Genomic DNA, 27287 nt, shown 5'->3' with positions numbered 1-27287 from the left:
TTTCTTAAGTTTCTTTCAAAGACATACTTATATTTTCACCGTGTTACTACAGAAATAAAAGGCCAAAGGAAAGCTTCTTACAAATACTAATTTTCTTATGATATCAAGATTGGAGTTTGATTTATAAAATATTACATTGTGAAATAACTTATTATCATTCAGAATTTATAGCACATATGTTCATTATAATTTAAGCTCCAGGTAACAAATAATAACAGTTTCCTCTGCTATGCCATTTCTAGATGGCATTCCTAACCTAAATTGGCCTAAATCTAATGATCTTATAAAATTAAATGTGAATGACCCTAAAACTATGTCGATTTTTTTAAACTGCAGAATGTATACCTAACATAATACTACTTCTGTGCTTTTTGTTAACATAATACTACTTGTGTGTTTTCTAAAAAGATTTTATTTATTTATTTGAGAGAGTGAGCATGAGCAGGGTGAGAGGCAGAGGGAGAAGCAGACTGCCCGCTGAGCAGGGAGCCCCATGTGGGGCTCCATCCCGGGACTCCGGGATTATGACCTGAACTGAAGACAGACACTTAACCGACTGAGCCACCCAGGTGCTCCAACTTATGTTTTTTATTACTTTTTATTAACACCCTACTACTTGGGCCTTTTAAAATTAATACTACTGGAAGCCTTCTTCCACAGCCTTCAAGCTTCAAGAGGCATATTCATCCTTATATATATGTTTCATAAACAAGGTACCATCTCCTTTACAATAATGATTATAAACACAAAGCAATAACATAGATTCTAAGATTCTAAGATTGTTGATATATGAATGCATACTTGACAGTATGGGATAACTAATCAGTTATTCATATTTGGAGTAAACTGATAAGAGTTTATTTATTTTAAAATATAAAAGTACATGATTCTAAATATACAAAGTATGCCAAAGTATTCCATCTAATTCTTATAACACCTCACTATAAATTTTAAGTGGTGATTTGTTTTATGTCCAGGAAAACAAGACTATATTCTATGTAAAAAAAAAAAGAGTTAAAATACTGGCCTATTACTGTCCAGAATTACTGCTGAAATCCAATCTTAATTTTAAAAAGTTATATTGTAAATAAAAAACAATTAATAGGCCTCTTTTTCATATTAAATCTTTAAGTCATAATTAAGCATTAGTCAGAATTTCTAATATCATACACAGAAATAGACAACTTATCCAGGATTTAACATTTTAAAATACGCCTTTTACTTACATCATGTAAACAGCTAAATAAAATCATCACCAAAGAGTATCAGAAGCATGAAATGCTACTGAACAACTCCCCTGGAAACTAATAATTATTTATCCTTAAATTCACTTGAACATTATTTTCTTTAAAAATCATATTTTACTGATTATGTAAATCTAATTCATTTCATCTAAACCTTGGTGACTTAAACTAACAGTATAAACTACACTTTCATAAACAACCTAACTTCTATAATTTACTACCTCAATTATTTCAAGTAAAAGTTTAGACTATTTCCTATTACTAAAGGCTGATATTCTTTTCATTTTAGTTCTTCTCCTCAAATTAAAGTAACTCAGGGGCTCAACTGATACATGGAAGTAATTAAGTTTTTAAAATCATGTTCAAGATAAATAAAAATATAAAGCTTAAACCTGAAAGAAACCAAAAGTATAGTGAAAAATGCAAAGCTGACTTACCTTTAATCTTTTTTTGTTAAACCTAGGCTACTCAAGAATTGTCAACTAATTATTTCATTTTACTGATGACATTTTTCTCTAGGGAATTTCTTTTAAAAGTTTAACCCCGGAGCAAGTCATGGCTTCTCCTATCTTTGAAAGTGTCCAGAGCATTGATTATAACTGCAGGAGGTGTTACCTTCTACCCAGAGAATCTCACCCTGCACAATCTTACACACTCTCTGACTCCCCAGACAGCTTTGATTCAGCAATTCAAACTGCTTCAGCTGATATTAAAGGAGGAACCACAGAAAAGGGATCAGCAGTTATAACAGAATAAAAAGAGGGGAAAACACAGATCGTGGATACAGTAACACAAAGCTCAAGAGTAAAGCAGACTTGAAAAAGACATCAGAATGACTCAAAAAAAGAACAACATGACAGAAATTAAACAAGTTTTTTATGTTTGCGTTCTATGCATTTAAACTCACCTCAACCTCCACTAAAATTCTGATCATATACAAACCCCAATGGTTTTGACATAATCTCAAAACCCACACCCTCTCTTTCTGTTTCCAGAGTCACTTCTTAGGCAGCCAAGGGAGCGAAAACAAAACAAGAACAAAAAAACACACAACAGAATTCAAATGTGCATGTAATTGAGAAACAGAAAGATCAAGTCATAACCAAATTATAATTTTGGGCAATATTTTTTCATGTAAAAGTGGTACTTAATTGTTTTAAAATCCAGTATTTTTTCTCTTGCACTTAGTGAAAAGGTCTACTTCAAGTTACTTGATGTCAGGTATAATATAGGTAGAAAACAGATATTAAGGATAAGAGGTCTTGTAATATTTTTCTTGGGATGATGTGAGAATATCAAGATGCTCTATGCTGTTATACTTCACTCTCTACTTTGACTACAGAAAGAACTTCAGTATGTGCTTAATTAATTAGTTCAGTACTAGAGAACTGACGCAAAGCGCTCTCACAGAATAGCTTATTCACATCTATCTCAGAAATAGTGACCAAAATTCCAGAGGTAATTGGATTTTCAAAACTGGATGTGGTTTTTTTCCCAATTCAGTCATGACAGGGCCAGAAGGTAATGATATACCTGCCATGATGCAACAAGCAGACCTGTCTTCTGTCAAGAGTTGAAATCATAAAGGAATAAGCTGTCGTTAACAACCTCTCTCCAAACACTAGAGCTGTCAGTCCACTGTTTTCTTTTGCTGGCATGGGGGCTAGTGTGCCCTCGTATACCTTGTCAGTTCAGTTATGTACGAAGCTTTTTTAACCTTTTCTGGAATTCTTGACTTGAACAATCTTTTATGAAGTCTATAATGTAACAGCTTATATTTTCTTTGATTAATACATAGTTTCTTTCAAAGTTTACTTTTAAAATTTGGAATTTTAATTTCAACCTATAATTTAGTAGTCCATATTTCAAATAGAAAAAAAGAATTAGCAGTTATTTTTTTTAAGTTTGAAATGTAAGTTTTAGTGGTCTAAATTTAGCCAGTCTTTAAGGGGAAAAAATCAATAATTATTTAAATAAGTGATTTTAAATAATGCATTTTATAATATGAAATTTAAGCTCTTTTAGAAACAGTTAAATGAATAACTACAATATAGTATATTTCATGAATATTATTTTTAACAATTTTTAACTAAATTATTATCTTTTTAGTTATTAAAGTAACACCCGCTCAAAGTAACAAAAAAAGAGAGAGAGAATTAAATAGAAAAACTGAAGAAATAAAAGTAAAAGAAAAAAGTTCATGGTTTCTTGCACAAATTTCCAGCAACATCCATGTATACCCACATACGTATGGAGGTGTATGTGCATACAAGTGTAACTACTTTTGAACAAATGATCTCATTCTTGTGTTTTCATCTGATAACTCTTAGACATCATCCTATATGAATGAACATACATACACACACATACAACTCATTCTTAATAGCTACATAATTTTTAATGATATGAATATACCATTATTTAATCAAATAGTCCCCTACCGATGGATCGGTAGGTATCAGAAGTTTCTGTGTTATTACAAACTGCTTTGATGAGCATGCTTGTATGTATACCTTGTGTACTGCTCTAGTGTAAATTACTACAAATGGAATTTACGGTCAAAGGTTAACAAGCACATTTCATTTGGGGCAATACAACTAAACTGCCACTAAAAAGATTGCTTCAAATTACATTCCCAACAATATCCAAACTTGGTATTATCATAAAACTTATTACCAATTTATCTGCCAATCTTATATGTTGAAAAATGATACCTTATTTTAATGAGCATTTCTTAAATCCACAAATCTTTGAATTACTATCAAAAAAAGCATCGAAGCCTATAAGTCATTTAAACAAAGATATACTTAAAAATGTTTTGGAGGTCTCTGAGACCTTAAGCATACATCTGCTGAACTATATTCTGCTTGTACTATATAAATACTAAGTAATATCCCAAAAGTTGCCAGATGGCATTGCTCCAGTTAAAAATAAAACTATACCCTAAACTAATATGGTACTTCTTACTACTATCTACTAATCAACAATACCCACTAGAATCTCTTAAAATTTCCATGTCACCAACTTTGTAAGTACTTATCCTGAAATAGTAAGACCCTGAAACACTTAGTTGGAAGACTAGGAATTGGAAGGCAGGAGTTAAGAAGGTGTTATCAAAATTTTATTACTTGAATTACTGAGAAAAAACAAGAAACCACACCCCATTTTAGATAACCATCTATAATGGCTCCATGCACATCTGTGGAAAAAATCCTAATACTGTAATCAATCAGCTTTACAAAATTTGCCTGTCAAAAAAGTGTGTGTGGGGGGGAATCCCAAATGCATTAAGGAAAGAGGAATCATAAGAATAGAAAAGTTAAGTATAGCTACTAAAAGGGAAGTAAACAATTTAAAAACTAGAAATATCTAAATCAACTTTTGAAGTCTGTAATTTTTATCAGTCAAGCAACACTTTATGTATTCTTTAGTTTAGTTGCCTCATAATCAATGATTCTTAAAGGAAAATCCTAAAATATTCTAGTGTGATGAATACTGCTACATAAGGATGTCATCTTCTAATATTTACAAACAGATTTTGTTTTACAGAAAATTGCTTTAATGTAATTTGTTTTAAAAAGGTATGAGTTGCGGGCGCCTGGGTGGCTCAGTTGGTTAAGCGACTGCCTTTGGCTCAGGTCATGATCCTGGAGTCCCGGGATCGAGTCCTACATTGGGCTCCCTGCTCAGCGGGGAGTCTGCTTCTCCCTCTGACCCTCCTCCCTCTCATGCTCTCTGTCTCTCATTGTCTCTCTCACAAATAAATAAAAAATCTTAAAAAAAAAAAAAAAAAAATTTAAAAAGGTATGAGTTGCAAAGTGACTACTTATCACTGGAACAACCAGATAAAAAACATGTAATTAAAATGCTATACTGAATTCTTTTGATTATCTCCATTCCTTCCACAATTCACACTAAAATTTTAGTTTAAAAAATTTATTACTCAAATTACTGAGTAAAGAAGGGTGGTACTAACCCATAGGGACAAAACAAATCAGAATGGAGAGAAAAGAGGACACAGACATCACTAAATTTTTGGAAGACTGTAAGCTGATAGAACTGGATTGGTACTACAAAGGAAAAAAAAATTAAGTGCCTAGAGGGAAATAATGACTAGAAGAAAGCCAACTCATCCACAGAATTTCAGAAAAACTCAGAAACTGGGATGCCAGTTATCTTGGAAAGCCTTGAGACTAAAAACGGAGGCATTACTTTTAAGTTCACATAAGGTGCAATTATCCCATTCCTTAAAAAAAGAAACCCCAAACCCCAAAACCAGGTCATAATCTCACGTTATGCAGATAGCCCTGTAAGAGATCAAAGATGTTTCCTTTTGAGAAACATATCCGGAGAAGGACTGGAAGGACAAAAGACCACAGAAGGGGAGGAGAGAGACACAGAACTCAAATCAGGTGTACTATGCAAAAGTCTGCAAAATGATTCAAAAGACAATTCCATTCCAAAGTATGATAGAAGAACTAAAAATTCTATAGAAGGGTTAAAAGATAAAGTAGGTAACCTACCAGAACAAAACTAGAGCAAAAATAGATGGAAAATAAGAAAGCATACGCAATTAGACAAAACATTTACAGGCTCAATCCACAACTCCAAAACCAAGATACAGTAATTCTAGAAAAAGAGAAGATTAAAATGATCAAGAAACAACACAAAAAATTTTCTAAGAATTGAGAATCATGAGTTTACAGTACAGATAGAAAGGAATCACCAAGTGCTGAACACAATGAAAAATCAAAAACAAAGATAAAAACACCAAGGCATAGGAAATTCCTTAAAAGCAGTATGACTAATTTCTTGACACCAGGCAAAAGGAAAAGAAGCTTCCACAGAGGGAACAAAAGGATTCAAGATCAGAATGGTACCAGACTTTTCAATTAAAGCACTGGAAGCTAAAAGACAATGAAACAAAGCCTTCAAGTTTCAGGATGAAAATGATTTTCAACTTGGAATTCTATGCCTACTTGAATTATCAAAATAGAGGGAGCAAGTTAAATAAAGGCATTTTTTTCAAAAATACAAGGTTTCAAAAACTTATCTTGTATTCACTTTTTGATGGCTCCAACAAAATGAGGGCATATATCCAAAAAGGTGGGGTCATTAGATCCAGGAAACAGGAGTTCAAACATAAAGAGACAATCTAAGGGAAGTCCCAGGATGACAGACAGGTAGATAGGCAGGCTTAGAAAGTGACCAGTCAAGACTGGAACAAAAGTCCACAGGGTTCCAAAAGAGAGTTCTCCAGAAGAAGAACAGGAAACTATGAGATGCTCTCATAAGTTTGACCCTGTAAAAATACTACTGAGAAATAAATCAAAATCTAAATTAACAATTATTGCAAAGAAAATAGAAAAAAAATATCAATTCCATGAAAACAAACTTCAGCAAAAATGAAAAGTAATCACAGTACCTACCTGGATCAGCCATAAACAATATTAAAGTAGTAGTAATATTGTAAAGGTTGATTGCTGATTTAATCCAAAAACTGTGATGATGGGAAAGAGATTCTTGTCTACCATAACAGAAAGTGACTGACAAATCAAAAGACAGTATTATAATTTAAAAATATGGATGGAGAGCATACAAGTAACACCAAAAATTATTGAGTGATTATATCTAGGGAACAGAATAAGTGAGGAAGGATTAGCAAAGGATAATCACTATTTTGATATATGCCTTTTGATTTTACTTGACTTTTAGATTACTTGCATGTATCCTCTGATGTTCTGCAGTTTTATTTTAATACATTTTAAGTGTAGATTTCTTTCCATTTGTCTTGCTTAAGCTATGCCATGCTTCAACAATGATTTATGTCTTTACTGTCAGAAATTAATATATTGCTTCTTCTCCCCTTCTTTTCTATTGTTTTTCTGAAACATCTACAAGAAGAATATTAGATTTTATTCTATTCTTCATGCAAAAGGAATGAAGAATCTCTCTATCAAATTTTATCTATCAAATTTTTTTCTCAGATTCTCTGCTATATTCTGTCTGCTATACTCCTCAACTCTAGGTTTTAATTTACCAGTTCTCTCTTCAGCAGTGTCTGATAGTTGGTTGCCTCACCTGACTTTTGTGATGAATCATTTCCTCATATAATTTTTAGTTTCTGACTAGAAATTCATCTTCACTAGGGATTTACCCTGGGTTGGAAAGTGTTGCTACTGGAAGTTACGTGTTTGCTTCCACCTAGTACCCCAAAAGTTTCATCAATTCCGAATCCCTTTTTATATTCATATACCTTGTTTGAGATTCCCACACTTATGTAGGTTGTCTAAATTCAGGCTACAAATCCAAATCCAACTTTAGGGTGCGATCTGTGGCTTCTATTTCCCAAGGGAGGATGTTTATTTACCCCACCTGGCCTCTGGCAAAGAAACCTCTTTTCACCTTTGGGCCATGAACTGATTTTTCTACCCCTGAAAACTCAAAGGGCAGAAACTTCCAGGCCTTAGCTATACCCAAGGGTCTTGGTATTAGCACCTGCCTCTCAAACTCAAAGCTGTAATGTAGACCTAGGGCTTATATCTCATCAGCTATCCCCTTTGGGTTGCTATGCACTAGAGGGACTTAGCATTGTGGTTTTAAGTTTTCTCTTGTAGTTAGGCATTTAAAGATTCCTTTTTTATCTTTTGGACATAACTAGGTACTTAATATTTTTGTTGTTGCTATGTTTTATCCATTATTCTTATGGGTCTGTTTGTGGAAGGGAGAAATGCGTATTAATTAGCTCAGTCCACCATGTTTTAGAACCCAAACTATATCAATTACATTGATAAAAATAGCATAATTTTTAAACTTAGATATAACAGCATGAAAATTATACTCAAGGCAAGTAATTATGGAAACATCAGATCTTTCTAAATAATCCAGCTATGAGAAATTAGTAAAAATGCGGGCTTAGTGAAGTAATCAGACATCTTACAAAATTATTAAAATCAATAAATTTTGTCACATTGAATATGAATCAATAGTGTTTTGAAAGTATTCTTCATAACTTAAACTTTACTTCTCTACTGATTTTATTATAAAACATTTCCTAGAACTTCTTACTTTCTGTCATACTAAATATAATTGCCATCAAGTTCTACCTTATCCATTATACCTAGAGCCTGAGAAGTATAAATAAACTCTCAACCAATCCAAAGAGTGTTACCTACCCCAAAGGTTCTAGTGTGGTACCCAGATTAGGAGCATAAACATCACCTGGAAGAGTCTTAGAAATGTAAAGTCTCAGGCTCCAACCAGACCCTTCTGCATCAAAATCCCCCCTTGGGACAAGGCAATTTGGGTTTCAACAAGCTCTCCAAGTGATTCTGATGCATGGAAAAATTTGACTATAGACCAGTGGCTCCCAAACTACTCTCCATAAAACTTTTTGACAGTACATCTCAATCAGTCAAAGCCTGGACAGGGAGAGATCAGAGAGATGCCTAGCATGCAAAATTTAAAGAGGTACTCACTCTCGGGGTCCTACAGATACTGCGCAACCCTGAGAGTGACAGACTCCTTAAATTCTGCACCCCTGTTCACACCTGTAATTAGTAATTACATGACTTTAAGTAGTGTAATGACTTTTCTTTCCTTGCCCATTTTACAGAGACCAACTGAAATGCCTAAAAAGATACACATGAGAAAAGATCAAAGAAGAAACATATATGAGTAACTCTCAAACTGCACAAACACTGAATAATCAGTACTTGGCTATATCATGTACTGTTTCTTACTCCAAGTAATGTATTATGCAATGAAGACTGTTAAACACTAAAAATATGAGCTATGGCAACCTCAGAAGCACTGTAGGGATGTATCTGATATGTACTATTTCTTCAACATCAAATCTTAATAAACTTTTTATAATAAAGGTCTAAAGTATCTAAAATGCAAGGACTGGAATATCTTTAATGTTCAGACTGTTAGCTATGGAGCCCTAGGGTTTGGGGAAGAAATCTCAGGGGTCGTTGTAGAAGTTGCTCCAATCCTCACCCCAGCTTCAACCGAAGTGGCTCCGTAGATTTAAACCTACTTTTTACAGAACAGTCTGCTCGGAGGCAGGGTTCTACTGATGGGAAAAAGTTTTAACCTTATAATGCAATGAATTCAATATTAGGACCTTTAATCTTATCCTAAAAATCTGCAAGAGATATAGCAGAAAATTTTTTTTTGAGCTGTGCAAGCAGGAAAGTTTATTAGTGAGAGTGGGTGAGCTTGAGGGACAGCTGCCATAGCAGACATACTATTAACAACACTGAGTAGACATCATATGGTCTATCCTGAGAAATATCAGAATTCAGTTGTGATAGGAAAAACTGACAGATCACAAAAAATGGAGTAGGGCTCCCACTCTTTTGTAAACTTTGGAAACATTTCTTTGAATACAATTCTAGAACCAAGTCCACAAAATAAAAATAGAGCTAATCTGATTAAAAGGTAAGGATGAGACAGCTTTTCTCCTCCCAATCAGTCTTCCTCTGCCCGCTTCCTAGAATACCACCCCCTTCCCACCAGTGTCCTCCCACCACACACAAACACACGGTAGCCCTGGAAGAACCACCACAGAAACACCATGAAAAGGTAAAGCCAAAGTAACAAATCACTTTATCTAGATTAAAAAGAGATATTCATTTTTAAATATTCACCATGTAGAAATTTACCACAATAAAGTTCATATCCAGTTTTTTATAAAGAGAAAAAAGTATATCAATTAAAATTTTAAGTACACAACACATAAATACTAAATACACTAAATACTAAAGTACTAAGAAATCAGCTGATTTTTTTTAAGGAATCATGAGTTGCTATTATTGAGAAAAGCAGAAAACAGTCAAGGCAATGAAATGCTGTTAGTTTCTAAACACTACACTTCTACTTATAAGAACAAAATGCCTGACTAGTCTAAATTTACTGACAAACTTCCTCCCTCTTGTTTGGGATATCAACAGATAGTTTGTTCATAGATGTTTAGCATGACTTATCATACTCTTTCATCTTGAAAAATCTTACATAACAATAAAATATTCTAAAATAGGAAAGGCTTAGTTGATCTAGTAGCAGGAACAATATAATTACATACAGCATTTCACCAAGCCCTCATATGTACAAACACATGATTTTCTTTACTAAGTTATATTTTCAAATATACACTGTACTGTGATCACATTTCACATATAATGTTCTTAATCACTGATAGGATCTCTTATAACCACAAACTAATGTGTCAGAGAGAAAGTTCATTTCAGTATTTATAGTCGGAAATATAAATGTTTAAGTAATACAATATTTTATGTGAGTTACCTCAATCTAAATATTTACTTAAATTCTACTAAATTTTACTTAAATTCTACTAAAACTGCACTGTTGACATTTGCAACCAATCAAAAGTAATGTCTTGTGTTCTTTGCATATTCATGAACACTGAAAAAAAAATACACAATTAACCTAAGAAATTCTACTTGAAGCATTTTAAGGGCCTCAAAAACTATTAACAAAAATATACTCTAAAAGCTGGATTGGGCCTTAGTTTTATCATTTCAGAGGTAAAAGAGCAGGGAACTTATCTTTGACCTTTGAAATCATCAATGTATCAAGCAATTCTTCTCCCATTGTAATTACAAAAATGTAATAATGTAGCTCTTATAAAGCATACATACACATATATTCCTAAATAACTTTAAGTTCTTGTATGAAATCTTTTTTTACAAGACACTTTTTCTGAAGAAAATCTCTACTCATATTTGAAAGAAACCTATACTTTGCAAAATTTGGCTGTTCACTGAACATAAGAATGACACAGTATAATTAACAACATAATAAAATAAAATTAGAAAAAAAAAAAAGAATGAGACAATAAAAAAAAAAGTAGCCAAACATTAAGATGTTAACAATGCTAGGTCAAAAACAAACAAACAAAACAAAACAAAAAACAAAAAACAAAAAAACAAAAACAATTTCACTATTATAGGAAAGAAAACCTTGAATACGATTTTAAAATATCAGTTTCTAGAAAGGTAGAATTCAAGTAAGAATAAAGTAATTCAGTAAATATTTCAATTTACCATTTTACAGGCCTTTGTCTAATGCTTAAAGCATTTTATTTCTGAGTTCTAGAGTTTTTAAAGAAATGACAAACACTGAGTTATTCCAACTCTTTCTCTGAAACTCTTCTTTTAAAGAATAAGAAATTAATTTCAAGTAGATTTCCTTTAGCTTCCAATTTAACTAAATTAGGTAGGCAAAGATTTACAAAAGCACTCTTGATGTTTTTATAAGTATTTTAAATAATATTGATAAGTATTTGATAATTTAAGTGAAATTTCAAATGATAAATTTAGAATCAAAAATATTCATTTCAAAGACATTATCTAAATAAAATACCATTTTGTTTTTCATTCTAACTGCAAAATAATGCAGAATAATCTTTCATTACAAATAAAAAAACAATTTAAAGATAAAATTATGTTTAGAATGTACTTTTGAAGAGACAGGATAAAATAATTTATAACACATAATAAAACAGAGCTATAAAATGCCAAAAAAATATAAAAGAAATTGCACTTACATCCATAGCTCTCTTAATAAAAGGTATCTGTGTGCCACTGTCCAGATCTTCATTTATAATAAGCCTTCTAGCCCACTGACCTGCCCTGACAACACCACTACCATGAATTAAAACCATCAGTTTCTGTGGATTTGTCAAAGCATCCTCACTCATAAAGATAAAACTCTTTGGTTCACTCTCAGTGGCATCTACCTGTAATTAAAAAAAAATTAAATAATAAATAAATGTTTTCTGGTCAGGCATAGACATAAATGAGAAAACAACTAATGGTTACCATAAATTACAGAATGGCTATTTCAGAATTATAGAAGTAAAAAAGCTTTAAAAAATTAAAATATTCATTAGACATTAACAACTACATATGAGATGGATTAGCATAAAAGACATGATAGTAATAGGACAAACGAATACTGGAAATACATCTCCCTATATTATTGATGGACTTTTATATTATAATATAAATAAGAATAACTGATTTTTTGAGTGCTTCCTATGGTGTAGATACTATGCTAAATGTTTTAAAAACATTATCTCAAACACAGTCTCATTAAAGTGGTATTATTATTATCTTCATTTATAGATGAAGAAATTGAGGCCTAGAGAGTTTAAATAACTTGCCTAAGATCACAGAACTAGAGTCTATAATTCTATAACAGAAGTATATTGCATCTATAATAGAAAACAGAAAAACCCAACTGGAGCGTATACCTGTTGGAAAATCGTATATTAGCCAGGAATACTACTAAGCTTTTAAAAGACGGGAGAGGGAACTATTTAAAAACTCAATCACCTACTATTCTATGTAAATGGTCTTTGAAATTTCATTCATAATTTGAACATAGGCTCATATCACAATTATTTTATGAAGGAATATTATTTATGTATTCCTATAACTTTATTTTATATACTAAATATTTATAGGATGAGCATTTTTATATATTTTATGTAGTACTTATTTATGGAATGAATATTTTATACATTTTGATTGTACTTAATGTTTAGGTTTAAACCAGATGATGTATGTTTTAGATTTGAGAAACTCAAAAGACTTACAAAAAGATAACTTCCCAACCTTTATACATGACTGATCGCTGGCACTAAATGGTATTCCACATCAGCAGTGGCCAGTAACTGGGAATGGAAGATTTTGTGCAGCCATGTCAGAGCCAGAAGCTAAAGTCTTGATGGCTGGTAATACACAGACTCACATAGAAAAGTTCAGTCCACATACTGTGTAATGAAATAGTTCTTCACTTCTTCAACAGTATATATTCATAAAATTATGAAACTAAAAAATAGACAAAAACTCTAGATACCAAAAAAAAAAAAAAAATGTCCTGGACCTAAATGTTCCCAGTCACTATTCCTGGGAAGAGAAAAAAATTAAAATTTCTTTAATTCTAAAACAAATAGATCAGTGGCCATTTGTTTAAACAGCACAAAGGGCAATTATTTCAGCAAGAAGAGCATAGCCACAGGGCTTAAAAATATATCCTCTCCTCAGGGAAGCTTTTCCTGACTACCCCATTTAAACTCTCCCCAAGAATTCCCTAGTCCCTTCATAGCATATACCACAATCTAATGTATGTTTTACTTTATAAATTTGTTTATGTAAATGTTTATTAACCATCTCCTCCCACCGCTAGAATGCAAATCCAGGAAGGCATGGACTTTTGTTTGTATCCAGCTACATTCCCAATGTCTAAAAGAGAGGCTGGCACATTGTAGGCACTCAGTAAATAAAGGAATGAATAAACTTTTAGAATAAGGAATGTTATCTAGCATCACCAGTGGCCTCCTTTGAATAAAAGGCATTTAACTAAATAATATGTCCTCTTAACTTGTTACAATACTTGCCTGGTTCAGAAAGCATATATTGAAGATTAAACTAATATATGACTGTAAAGAATTTTAAAAGAGCTACACAATGCTAAAAATTAAAATGGCATAAGTGTATATTAGTAGTAATTAAGTATGCAGTAAATGAAGTATGAAGTGTAAAACAGTCACATTAGCTTCTCTTGCATGTGATGTCCAGAGTAAGCAAATTATGATGATGACAGCAGGTATGACTTAAGTCAGAAGAAGGGAAATAGAAGAGAGATAGGGAAAACCAAATCTGAGAAGAAAAATTCCCTTTTACCTATGAATGTTATATGAAAACAGAGGAATCACTCAGTTAAAATTGCTTTTTAAAAAAGAAAAGTGATAAGAACAAAAGAAAAAATTAAAAAGCAAAGCTGTCAATGCATAATAAACAAGAGGCCACAGAGGTGTCCAGTCATTCATTTACCAAAGAGTACGTCTAAATGTGCACAAATAAAAGTACCTCTTAAAATCATTGAGGCCTTAATGGATCCAGGAATGCTATGGAAATGGACATCTGTTTGTCTTAATAAGAAGAAACCCTGTACCTATAGACTTTCCAGTAGGTGCTGTTCACTATTTCTTTTCTCTATTTGACTAAGTCCCCTGTTACCAAGGAGCTGAGTCAATTTTTTAAGCAATGGAATGTTGGCACTTTAAATTCCATAGTAATCACTTTAAAACTGGAAGAGTGATTATTTTCAGAAGATAAAAATGTGTGTTTTATATTAAAATGCCATTCAAAAATATTTAAGGGCTGCAAATTAAGGTAGCCATGAATAAATGAATAAAAGTTTTACTTGAACATGCAGAAGAATTGACTTTAAAAACATGAGAACATCAGAATATTTAAGGAAAAAACCAATGAAAATGAAAAATGTAGTGGTATTAATGATTAAGGAGTAAGAGCAGTATTTAGGATGGTCATTGGCTTATATTCACCTCAATTTAACACAGAACTCTGAAGTTGGTATCTATAACTTACTCTGTAAAAAGTTAGTACTAAGTTTAAATACTAAAATATGTGTATAAATAAAACATAATTTTCAGCATTAGCTTAACTGAGTTTGAAAATGGCTGTTCCAAGGCCATTGTCTTCAAACAGCGCTAATTCACTAAACTGAGCTTTCATTAAGGAATGCATATAAAAGTCATTGTAGTGCACCACCTAACTTTATTAACCAATCAACTTCAAAGAACAACTGATCAATGAGAACAAACAATTTTTAGCAGTTAACAATTCACTTTAGGATACTCATGAACCCCACTAATTGTGATGGCTGAATAAAATGAATGAAAATTTATAATCAGGTTATTATGTTAATTTATGTAATTTGAAGTTCTACACAAATGTAAGATACTATAATTGAGAATAATTTGTACATGAGAATATATGTAAGGTATGGAGTAAACATGGGACATGATCATGATCTTTACCATCAAATCATAGGTTTCCACAGGGTGCTGTTATTTACAAAAAGGAAAGGAAAGGAGAGGAAAGGAAAGAAAAGGAAAGGAAAGGAAAGGAAAAGAAAGGAAAGGAAAGGAAAGGAAAGGAGTCTTTCTTTCCTTATTAAATAGTTCAACTATAAAAGTAAAACTTAGTTTGTCATCAGGAAAAAAAAAACTTTTGGTGGTATTCCTATAATAAAAAGAACAACTGTAATACAAAACTGTGATACAAAAACAAAACAAAAAACCACCTTCACTGCTAGCTTTGGGATTTAAGAGAACTCAGGAGAAAATGAATAGTTATAGAAGAAAAATTTCACAATGATATAAAATATATGATGATAATTTAAGGAGAGACATTAATTTCCTAAAACAAACAGAACAAATTTCAGTTTCTTTTCAGTTTATAAAATCAGGAAATGTTTACTAACCAAAAATGGACATGACACTTACTACAGGTCTCATATAATGTAAAGCTTTCTCTATGCTTATTAGCTTTTTTTTTTTTTTGCTTATTAGCTTTATAGTCTAAATTTAAACGAGAGGAAAGTAATCAGATCTATAAAACAAAGTCCTCCTAACCCTAATCTCAAGCTTTCTATAAAGAAAATTAGGGAAACTTAATCATATAACATGATCTATATGGCCAATCATCTTCTGATCTCTTCTGGAAATCTAAGGGATTAAAGGGGGTTTAAAAGCTCCACATACAAGTATTAAAGAGTTAAATGGCTCAGTCTTAATTGTGTTATAACAATAAATCAAGCTAAGTCTCCTTAAATATTGTTCTTCAAAAACTTAGAAAGAAATAAAATTAGCAAGAAAGGAAGACTGAACAAAAGGAAGAAAAGTTTCCAAATAAATGAGGGTTAGCCTAGCTATTGCACAGAATAATATTTTATTCACTAGTACATTACAAGCACTTGGAATAGTGCCTGGCAACCTAAAAGACTCTTGAACAAATATTTGTTGAATAAATGATTAACAATGTGACCTCGCATTTGAGCGTATTTATATAAAATTAAACATAAAATAGATTTTCCTTTTAAATATTGAACTTTGGAATTAATTTGTGAGGATAAATATTATTAAAAAATCCTCAAACCCTCCAATTCTTGGTAGAATAACACTACCCAAGGAATTTAAAAATCTCATGCAAAATTTCATGTAAACAAAGTATTTATAGGCAAAGTTTTGTGCCTTAAATTAATTACTTTCATTAAGCCTTCCAGATTTTTATACATCATACACTCAAAGAGTTATATTAGGAACAGTAAGGATCATCTAATCTAACACCACCACTGTTTCATAGATAAGATTACTACTTCTTCATTTTTTGATTATATCATGTTTTACATTAACAAATTTTTTTGTGAATTTGAGACTAAGAACAAATCTCAAACTTTTTCACTCTGAGATGGGAGAATGTACAAAATTTGAAAAGAATGTTCTGCAAGAAAGGGAAGGAGCAATGTTATAAAACAGGAAGCATGAGGAATGAATTTGGAAATGTGTACAGGAAATAACATGGAAATAAAATATATAATTATAAAAATCAGGAAATTAAAGAGACAGTGAATGTCTACTGCAATATCAAGTACACTGGTTTACTTCAAAAAATACATAAAAATAAATTATACCAATTAAATGAGAAAAGACAGAGGGGGTAGTCCTTTTAAAGGCATCATCATTTTCAAAAAAGACTGGTTATCACTATTTTTTTCTCTATAAAGAATTATTGTGCACAATGAAATGAGGTATACTGGCAGGCATTTAATATTATCATTATCAGTATCAACATATTAGGACCTTAATGTTTAAACTTATCACAGTTAAACTAATATAAATAGTTTCTTCTGAATTGAAAACTATTTGATCTGGAAGTTTAATCATTTTTAAAAACTGGACTTACTGGAATCGAGATTTTTTTCAAATTACAGTCCTTTTCCAAGAGCTCATATACATACTTTGTGATAATCTAGATAGGAAACAAAAATAACACATTAAGATGTAACGTCATCCATTATCAAAATTCACATAAATTATTATGTTATTGCTCTGAATGAGTATCTCTCTATCTTTGAGTGTCCCCCTCCACCAATTTTATTGAGAAATAATCGACATACATCACTATAATTTTCAGGCATTACAGCATGATAGTTTCATTTACATATATTGTTACATGATTACAACAGGTTCAGCTAACATCCATCTTCTTACTTAGATAGAAAGAAAAGAAAAAAGTAAAAAAAGGAAAGAAATTTCTCTTTGTGTTGGGAACTCTCAGGATTTATTCTTTTCCAAATTTTTCTATGTATCCTACAGCAGCGTCAACTGTAGTCATGTTGTTCATTATATCCCTAGTACTTATTCATTTTATAACTGAAATGTTTTAATACTAAATTAGGAGATTCTGGCTTACTTCCTGCTGCTATGTGAATAACTATGAACCTTAATACTAAAAATTAGGGCCAGTTAATATAAACTTGCAAAAATATATAAGGACTTCCTGTTTTTTTCAAAGCAGTACTCTGAAACCATATTTTCTTTTTTCAGTGTTTCTAGAATCTGTTTTCTCCTATGATTTCCATATAGGAATTGTACCTGATACAGTACTATCGTGACTGAATCCTAACACCTGTTTTGTATTTACTGAATCCAGGAGGAAAAAGTCAGAGGTATTCTATACAAAAAAGAAAAATTAATCCAGCAAAGTTAGGCACCAGTTAGTATTACTGTTTGTAGCAGGCAGAAACATAGTTCCCCAAATAGGTCCACATTCTGACTCCTTGAACCTAGTCATATGTTATGTTACATGGTAAAAGAAATTATGCAGATATGATTAAGGTTAAGGACCAGAGATGGGGAGATTATCCTGGATTACCCAAATTGTCCCAATCTAATCCTTTAACTTTTTAAAACTGGAAGATCACAGAAGAACAAAGGGATGCAAAGTGAAATGACCTTGAATGGTCATTGCTGGTTTTGAAGATGGAGGAAGGAGACCATGAGCCTCTAAAACGTGGGATAACCCTTTAACAGTCAGTTAGAAAACAAGTCCTCAGTCCTGTATTTACAAGGACCTGAATTCTGCCAACAACTCAAATAAGCAGTAAATGGATTCTCTCCTGGAGTCTCCAAGAAAGAACACAGTCTGTGCAAACCTTGATTTCAGTCTGGTGACAATCATACTGGACTTCCGACCTGTGAGATAATATATTTGTGTGGCTTTAAGCCACTGAAATTATAGTAATTTGTTATAGCAAAACTAGAAAGCTAATGCACTATTTCTGTGAAGGAAAGCAAAGAGAGTAAGGAAAGAGATACCAAGTGAAAGCAATGATTTAATAGATTTTAATGGTCATTTTAAGAAGTGTTGCTCTCTCCAAAAATGTCTTTAGTCATCTATGCACAATATCTCAGAGAATAATTTTAGCAGCAACATAATTAAAAGTCAAATTTTATAAAACAAAATCAGAAGATTATTTTTTTAGAAAATTAAGATGTCAATTGCTTTGGTGCTATATTCTGTAATCTAAAATAGATTCTCTATCCTGCTTTCTTTAAGGAGCCCAAAATTCTTTCTTCTATGTATACGTATTCATTCATTTTAGAAACAGTATATTGGATGCATGCTAGAAGAGCTTTACCTTGGCTAGTAATGATAATTTCAAACACTACAACACTACACTAGAACAAGGCAATAATCCAATAATTATTAATCAAATCGTATTCCTATATCTTGATGTAGTAGTCAAAATTATATTCATTACACCTTCACCAGAAGGTAGTGGTACTGTAAACCTTAAAAAAATAAACTAAAAATATGTAGAATCAGACAAAATTATGTATGAAGTTATATAATGGCCTGCCACTTCAAGAAAAATGACCTGAGATTAGCTAAAATGAGTGGCTTATCATTTCTGAAAATTTCCTATTACCTATGAAATCATAAAATATCCTTATGTTTAAAGCAATAATAAAACCAATCAAACTTGATTCAAACCCAAGTTAATTCTACCACTACGCAAAATACTTCAGAGACATAATTTGAGAATTAAAAAATTAAACTATTTTGGCAGTTCATACCTTAAGTCAATATGAAATAAAATATTACAGTTAATTCTCAACTTTCATACTACATGGTAATAGAAAACGATTCAAAACCTGCTTACACTTGGCTTCAAAATATATTATAGGGCAAGTGTCTTCACAAAATATCAAACCAAATAATAAAACCATACATCAGTAGAGTTGGAGAAACACTGTGTAACTTGCCCAATTTGCCTTGCTCTCTAATTCCTGACTGCAGAAGAAGAGCAACCATAGATTAAACCCTCTATCTCTTAGACAATTCTGTCTGCCTCAAATGTTCTCCTTTAGCCCCCGTCACATGTCAACTGTTTCCGGCAACTTTTCATGCCTCATCTCAACCCTACCAAGACTAAGATGAAGTGTCCCACCTCTATGCTCCTCTGGACATGACTGAATAGCATCATGTAATATACAAGCTTCATATCATGCACCTTTCTGTTACCTGACTAGCCTTAAAACATTATAATTTGGGTATCCCACCTTTACTCTTCCTTGTAGCCACATAGAATAGTATCTGGTACACTGAAGGGAGTTAAAAATAGTACACAAATTCTCCTCACTATTCATCCTGTCTACATGTTTTGAGGGAGAAGTGTTTGGGTTTTTCTTTTTTTTTAATCTTTAAATCTTTAAAAAGAGATTTTAGAAAAAATCTTTTCTAATTGCTGAATCAAGGTTTAGAAAGAAAGCATCAAGGATCCATTGCCCTCCTGCTTACATGGGATTGTACTCTGCATTTAGAAAAATCAACAAAAGATAATTTCAAAAGGAGATGAGAAAAAATCTCTGTCCAAATGTCATCTGTGTTCAAATATTCACTGGAAACATTGTTTCTAGGGAAGTTCATACAAGGCTTAAGAGACTAAGCATGCTCTAAAGTGAAATCTTCATTCTAATAAGAAACATAAACTTCTGGTTTCTTGTCCAACATATAAAGAACTTGGAAGCAGTCACTACCATCTGCACAAAAAGAAAAAAAAGCTGAACAAACTAAAAATCAACAACTCTCCTTACATCTATCAGAGAAATGAGGTCAAAGAGCAAACTACTGTCCTGAAAACTGGAAAAACAGACAGGCAGATACAGAGAATCAGGGCTTACAGGAAGCAAAAGCCCAGGTGCAGAAGTCATAGGTTGAAGTCAATACTGTGGAAGGAACACCTTCAACTGTAAGTGATTAATTGCTCAGGCTCAGTATGGACTAGCTTAACCATTAAAAATTAATAGGAGGTGCAGCCTTAAAGACAGATCTCCCAAACGTTTCCCAATTTTATTTCCATGAGTCCCACGAGGTTCTCACTGTGAAGACAAGAGAAAAATCCTTTCCTGCTTGCAGCAGTGGAAGGGGAAAAGTAACCATTTTGAAATATTCTAGACTTTTCTGTTCTCCTTAATAAGGCCTGCCCATAAAAGAAACTATTTTACCAGAGCTTAACTGACATGAGGCAAGGGAAATGGCCAATTCGGGCTCACTAAAGGAATGAGACCTAATGACAGGAGTATAGAACATTTCCTCCTATATCTCCCCACATTACCACCACATCATTAGGGTTCCTATAAAATAACAGGGAATTACAGAAGAACTGTAGGATTCACACCCTATTTAAGGTCTCTAAGAAAACTCAAAGACAATAGGGGAAACAGAACTAAACAGAAAATTTTAGCCTTGGACCCCAGAGCTATAACAAATAGTAAACACAGCCTAACTCCTGGCCAGATAAACATAAGACCTGAAACTAACCACCCATCTACTGAAGTCTTTCCCCCAATACATTATGTCTAGCTTTCAACAAAAAATTACCAAACATACTAAAAGGCAAAAAGAAACAGTCTGAAGAGATAAATCAAGCATCAGAAACAGATTCAGATATGGCAGAGATTTTGGAATTATAAGACTTGGAATTTAAAACAACTATGATTAACATGTTAACGAATTTATTGGGAAAAGTGGACAATAAGAATAAATAAGTATGTAAGCAGACAGATAGAAACTCTAAGAAAGAATCAAAAGGAAATGCTAAATCAAAAACACATAACAACACATAACAAAAATAAAGAATGGGGGCGCTTGGGTGGCTCAGTTGGGTTTAGCGTCTGCCTTTGGCTCAGGTCATGATCTCAGAGTCCTGGGATCAAGCCAGCATCGGGCTCCCTGCTCAGCACGGAGTCTGCTTCTCTTTCTCCCTCTGCCCCTCCACCCCGACTTGTGCTCTCTGCTCTCTCTCGTGCTCTCTCTCAAATAAATTAATAAATCTTTTTTTAAAAAAATGAAGAATGCCTTTGATGCATCCATCAGTAGGATGGACATGGCCAAGGGAAACAAAATTAGAGTTTCAAGATATGTCAATAGACATTTCTAAAATAGAAATGTAAAGAGAAAAAAAGAATGAAAAAATGGAATAGAATATCTGAGAATTGTGGGACAATTATAACAGGTTTAACATATATAAAATGTGAATACCAGAAGGAGAAGAAAGAGAAAGGAACAGAGGAGCTATGTCAAGTAATAATGGCTGAGAATTTCCCAAAGTTAATGACAGACACAAAACCACAAATCTAAGTAGTACAGAGAACTCCAAGCAGGATAAATACCAAAAACAATACCTAGCTTTATGATATTAAAACTGCATAAAACCAAATACAAAGAGAAAATCTGGAAAGAAGCCAGATCAGGGACACGGGGGATTAGAGAAGTGAGGGGAGGAAGTACGGGAATTTAGTTACAGAGGAAAATAAGAATTACATCACACTTCTCTTAGAAACAATGCAAGCATGAAACAAGATGAAACCAGAGAGGGAGACAAACCATAAGAGACTCTTAATCACAGGAAACAAACTGAGGGTCGCTGGAAGGGTGGGGAGGTGGAAGGATGGGGTAACTGGGTGATGGACATTGGGGAGGGTATGTGTTGTAATGAACACTGGGTATTGGATGAGACTGATGAATCACAGACCTGTACCCCTGAAACAAATAATACACTATATGTTAATTAATTGAATTTAAATTAAAAAATTTTTTAAAAATTAAAAAAAGAAACAATGCAAGCAAGAAGACAGTGGACTGAAATATTCAGTATTGAAAGAAAAAAACCCACCAATCTAAAAATCTGTATCCAGTAAAATCATCCTTCAAAAGTGGAAGAGAAATAAAGACAGTCTCAGACAAAAAAAGTTGAGAGAATGTTTTTGCAAGGAGATCTGCCTTGCAAAACTGTTAAAGAAATTATTCAGAGAGAAGAAAATTATATAGGTCAGAAATTTGGATGTACATGAAGAAAGGAATAGTATGAGAGAAAGAACAAATAAAGGTAAACTGTATTTTTTTTTTCTTATTCTTATTGGATCTAGTAGATAACAGTTTGTTCAAATAACGACAATGTATTTTGTGATTATAGCTTATAGAAAAGTAAAATGAATGACAGTAAGGTTAGAGGTTATGGGAGGTAGAAACTGAGAATACTCTGTTATAAAGTACTTACACTACCTGCAAAACAGTATACTGTTATTTGAAAGAAACACTGGAAAGAAAATAATTACTACTGATAATTTTCCTGGATTTCTTTTAATGAAACCACATTGGAAGAGACAGGAAAGTAATTTTGAGATTATATATTCAAGAAATAGAGCCCTTGGCTACTAATAGAATAATGCCCTCTAAGGAATTAGAGTCTAACTAAACTCTTTTCTAGCTCAGGGTTTCTCAATCTAGGAATTAAAGAAAATTTTAACGAAGTGAGGAGGGATGATCAAAGAAACTATAGAAAGAAGGAAAATGAAGTCTGATAAAAAATCAGTTCTCAGTGGAGTACTTCCAACAGAAGAGGTATGTTCACTCTGCAATAAATTTACTTTAGACATTTACTGAGCAATTGTTGTGTGCTTATCATGTATCTCATACATTTCAGCATTATTTCCATTCCTTAATTAAATAAGAAGCAAACACTGATACCCTTTACCCCTACAAAAGCACTGAAATTATTCTGGCAGATTAAAATTTAAGGTGATTGGTGGGACGAGGGTGATAGTAAGAAGCCTCCCAGAAAGTACATCAGAACCTTTTGGAACTGGATTTGAGAAATGAAATGAGATGACAAGACATATATGACAAGAGATATGACTGGATAGATAAAAGACAATTAATATAAATATTTTAATTAAATGAAAATATAAAGTTTGCTTTACTACTAAGTTGTAAGGCTTCCATTCTTTCTTACTCTGAAGGAAATCCTCTCATTAGCAACAAACTAAATTTGGCCTGATAGACTCAGAGCAAAAACAATTTTTAGTTTGCAACTTTATTAACAATGTAAGATACAAACTTCTCTATTGGGCCTATCAGGAGAGTAAGAACTTTAGTCTAAAACAAAAAACAACAAAACTCATAAATTGTTAGTTATATCTACCCCTAAAGAGAAACACCTAAATGCTAAGAGTATCCTCATTTGGGCTATAAAGGTAAATAAACTGAACTGAAAGAAAAATTTTGAAAGATTTAACTATATCTATGAAATTCTTTGCCTCCTGCAATCAAAGAAAAATCTCAGAAGTTAGACTAAATAAATTATCTACCTGAATTAGTAAAAGATGAATTTTAAAATGTTTTAACAACTTAGACTAATCAACTTGGTAGAAATCTAGTTCTAAATGACAGAATGAAATTAAATCATTTGTAATTGTATAGTGAAGCAACAGTTTACTTTCAGTTCTCTGCTCAAAATGATTATGTACATGGTATTTTTATTAAACAGATATTCATAGAACAGTTGAAAATAGCTTAGTTCTACCTAAGCATCTCCTTTTAACATTATTCATTTGCTGAGGAAGCTCTGATTTCACAAATAAACCAAGAGGAGTCAGTATGGAAGTCTGACTTATAGAGGCACCTGGGTGGCTCAGATGGTTAAGGGTCTGCCTTAAACTGATAATTTTCCTGGATTTCTTTTAATGAAACCTTTGGCTCAGGTCATGATCTGCAGGTCCTGAGATCAAGCCCCATGTTGGGCTCCCAGCTCGATGGGGAGTCTGCTTTTCCCTCTCCCTGTACTCTCCCCCTCCTTATATTCTCTCGCTCTCTCTCAAACGAATAAATAAAATCTTTAAAACAAAGTCTGACTTATAAATGTATCACAAATGTAAACAAAGTTTGATATTATCAGGTTTTACCATATTGGAAGTTTAGAGACAGACTTTCCTTTTAACACAATCTATACTAAATTCATATCTATTTTGTGTTACTCAGTTCCACTTCACTTATTAATAAAAATAGCATTTAAAAAAACTCCATGGCAGGGGTGTTTTGAGGAAGATGACAGCAGACTAGAAGGACCCTAAGCTTGTATAGTCCCATGAATACAATTAGATAACTATCAAATCATCCTAAATACCCCAGAAATCAACCTGAAGACTGACAGAACAAATCACAATTAAAGGGAGAGAAGAGGCCACAATGAAGATGTGTGTTCATCAAACTAAAAAGAATAAAAACAATAAAATTTTTAAAAAAATTTAAAAACTCCAAGGCTTTTAAGAAACCAGTCTTATTCATTTTGTCTTCAAACAAAGTGCAATTGGTAGGAGATTTTAGGTCTGAGCAATGACTTGACTTAGAACATGTTATCCGCAAAAGGGAATGTTAGGAACATTCACACAGTCAGTGTTAACTTTTACTTTCAGGGCTGAACAATGACAGCTTGCATACAATTCTAGATCAATAGTTATTTTCTCTGGTGTTTTTGGTTTCCATGGTTGTAGCTAATACTTCTGCTATCAGCCTAATTGAGCTTGTAGGTAATCAGGCTTCGTTTTCTGGTTTCTTTTACAGCATTCCCTATGTCTTTTATGGACTGCAGATTCACTATCATGTCTAGGTCTAGATTTTGTTTTATTAATTTTCTTGAGGACTCAATGTATTTCCTGAATCTTTTTACCAATTCAGAATAATGCCTCATTTAGTCTTATTTCCTCTCCTTGATCACATTCCTTGAGAACGAAGAGTATAGTTTGCACTTAATTGTAGTTCAAACAAAAGTGGAATAAGGAACTCAATAAAGTTTTGTTGATTTTTAACTTTTTCTAAGTATTCATTATTGAAATAGCAGAAACAAGCCTAAAAGAGAACCCTGTAACTCAGTCGATTATTCATTTATCCTCCCAATTCTTTCTGAGGATTTCTCAGTCTCATACATTTCAAACTAAAATATTTAATACAATATACACAGTGTTCTTTGATTTTAAGGTGAAAAAGAGTGACTAATAATGAATAAGATACTGTTTAATTTGGGGCATTTTGTAATATTTTATCTGCTGTATATCTGCAAAAATACTGCAGCTAAAATTCAGCATGGCTGATTCCAAAGCTAGCTCATGTTACTATGAGAGTGAACTTTACTACTGGATAATCTGAGCATCTGTAGTACTTCTACTGTCAGAAAATCTGAATGAAATATTACAGTTCCCAGAATATGCCACTCCTACAGCCCCTCCAGCCTCAACTCCTTCTTAATTACTATCTCTACACCTTCAGACATAGATACAAAACACCGAGTCACTTTACAGTGCTAGGAGTGTAATTCAGCATCAGTTTCATGTTACTGGCCAAGGAAGTGGGTAGGAGAGTCTTGGCCAACTCAAAGAAAAGTCGTCTCCCTTCAGTTTTTCAGGTTGTGATTTGGGGAAAGCAGTAAGAGCTTAGTAGATCACAGACCTGCACCCCTGAAAAAAATAATACATTATGTGTTAATAAAAAAAATTAATTAAAAAAAAGAACTTAGTAGAAAGAAGTCACCTATAGTTCCCTCTTCTGTAAGATCTCATTATTCTGCCTCAGGGCCTCACCTGAGCTTTGATTAATTAAAAATTTTTTTGTTGGTATCAGTATACACACATATTTGTTGTGTTGTGTGTCTGTATGTGTACATATATCTCATATATTTCAATATGTATTTCAAAATATATATATATCCCTCTATATAGAAGATGGGTATAGGTATATATCTACATGAGTACAGTATAGGCACTTATGCATATATATATACACACACACACATCTATATTTTATTTATTTCCATATTTACCTATCTACAGAGAGTAAAACTATGAATATAGATGCATGTATATGCACAGACATGAACATGTTTACTGAGGGTCTAGAAGCAAAAACAATGCCACCAATGCCACCAATGTGTATATAGTGTATTTATATATATATACATATGTAAACACTTTTTCAATAAAAGTAACCAGAGCTCCTTGGAGAGAGGGTTGATTCAGAGGCTTGGGTTTTATATGTCATTCTCCATTAGGAGGAACCACGGATCCTAAGAGAAAAGGCTGATTCAGGGCTTGGAGCACAGCAACTACAAATCTGAAAAAAAGGGGGATTTTTGTACCAAGAAATAAGAAAATACTGAAACAGCAATGAATAAATGTTAAAATAACACAAAAAACTGCTTGACAAGAATTCTTCTGGTCAAATCTGGGAGAATTTAGGCATTAAAAAGATGATAGCAATATATTATACAACTCACTGAATAAAATAAGAATCTATGAGTCCATATGATATAAACAACTGAATGAATAAAGTTAAAAAAAAAAAGAGACAGCTCTTTCTTATGTAGAATACCAACTAACATATATAGAAGACATGATGGAATTAAAAAAACATCAATGGATGCTAAAATTAATAGGTTGAGGTTCTGAAAAGAACATAGTCCCAAGTACCTGCCCAAAAAGTACTTATTAATTACAAAGAGGAAAATAATAATAATATATGGTATGATCTGACAGACATCACCAATATTGGAGCAAACCAAAAATGTACTTTTTTTTTTAACTTAAATATAGTTGACATACAATATTAGTGTCAGGTGTACAACATAGTGATTCAACATTTATATATATTATGAAATATGCACCATGATGTCTACTTACCATCTGTCACCATACATAAAGTTACTACAAGATTACTGACTATATTCATTCATTCAAAATCATGTACTCTTGATATCATGCATTGAGGACAAAAAGTAATTTCTAGGGTACTTCTGTCAAAAATGCAC

At 32.6% G+C, this 27287-nt stretch overlaps 1 protein-coding gene across 5 annotated transcripts in view; it reads right to left on the bottom strand.

The window, feature by feature from the left end:
- FAM172A (family with sequence similarity 172 member A) overlaps positions 1 to 27287 on the bottom strand; it is a 410254-nt gene that overhangs the window by 300542 nt on the left and 82425 nt on the right. For 4 of the 5 annotated variants that reach the window (XM_032404002.1, XM_032404005.1, XM_032404004.1 and 1 more), the window contains 2 exons: positions 17048 to 17113; positions 11818 to 12009 (listed from right to left, as the gene is read on the bottom strand). In XM_032404002.1, the coding sequence (XP_032259893.1) occupies positions 11818 to 12009; positions 17048 to 17113 (258 nt within the window). The remainder of the gene's footprint in view (positions 1 to 11817; positions 12010 to 17047; positions 17114 to 27287) is intronic. The other variant, XM_032404006.1, reaches the window with a different exon arrangement.

Source organism: Phoca vitulina, unplaced genomic scaffold (assembly GCF_004348235.1).
Source record: "Phoca vitulina isolate PV1807 unplaced genomic scaffold, GSC_HSeal_1.0 scaffold6, whole genome shotgun sequence".
NCBI classification, from domain to species: Eukaryota; Metazoa; Chordata; class Mammalia; order Carnivora; family Phocidae; genus Phoca; species Phoca vitulina.
The sequence above is the reverse complement of the archived record's forward strand: the minus strand, read 5'-3'. Positions and strand labels throughout refer to the sequence as shown.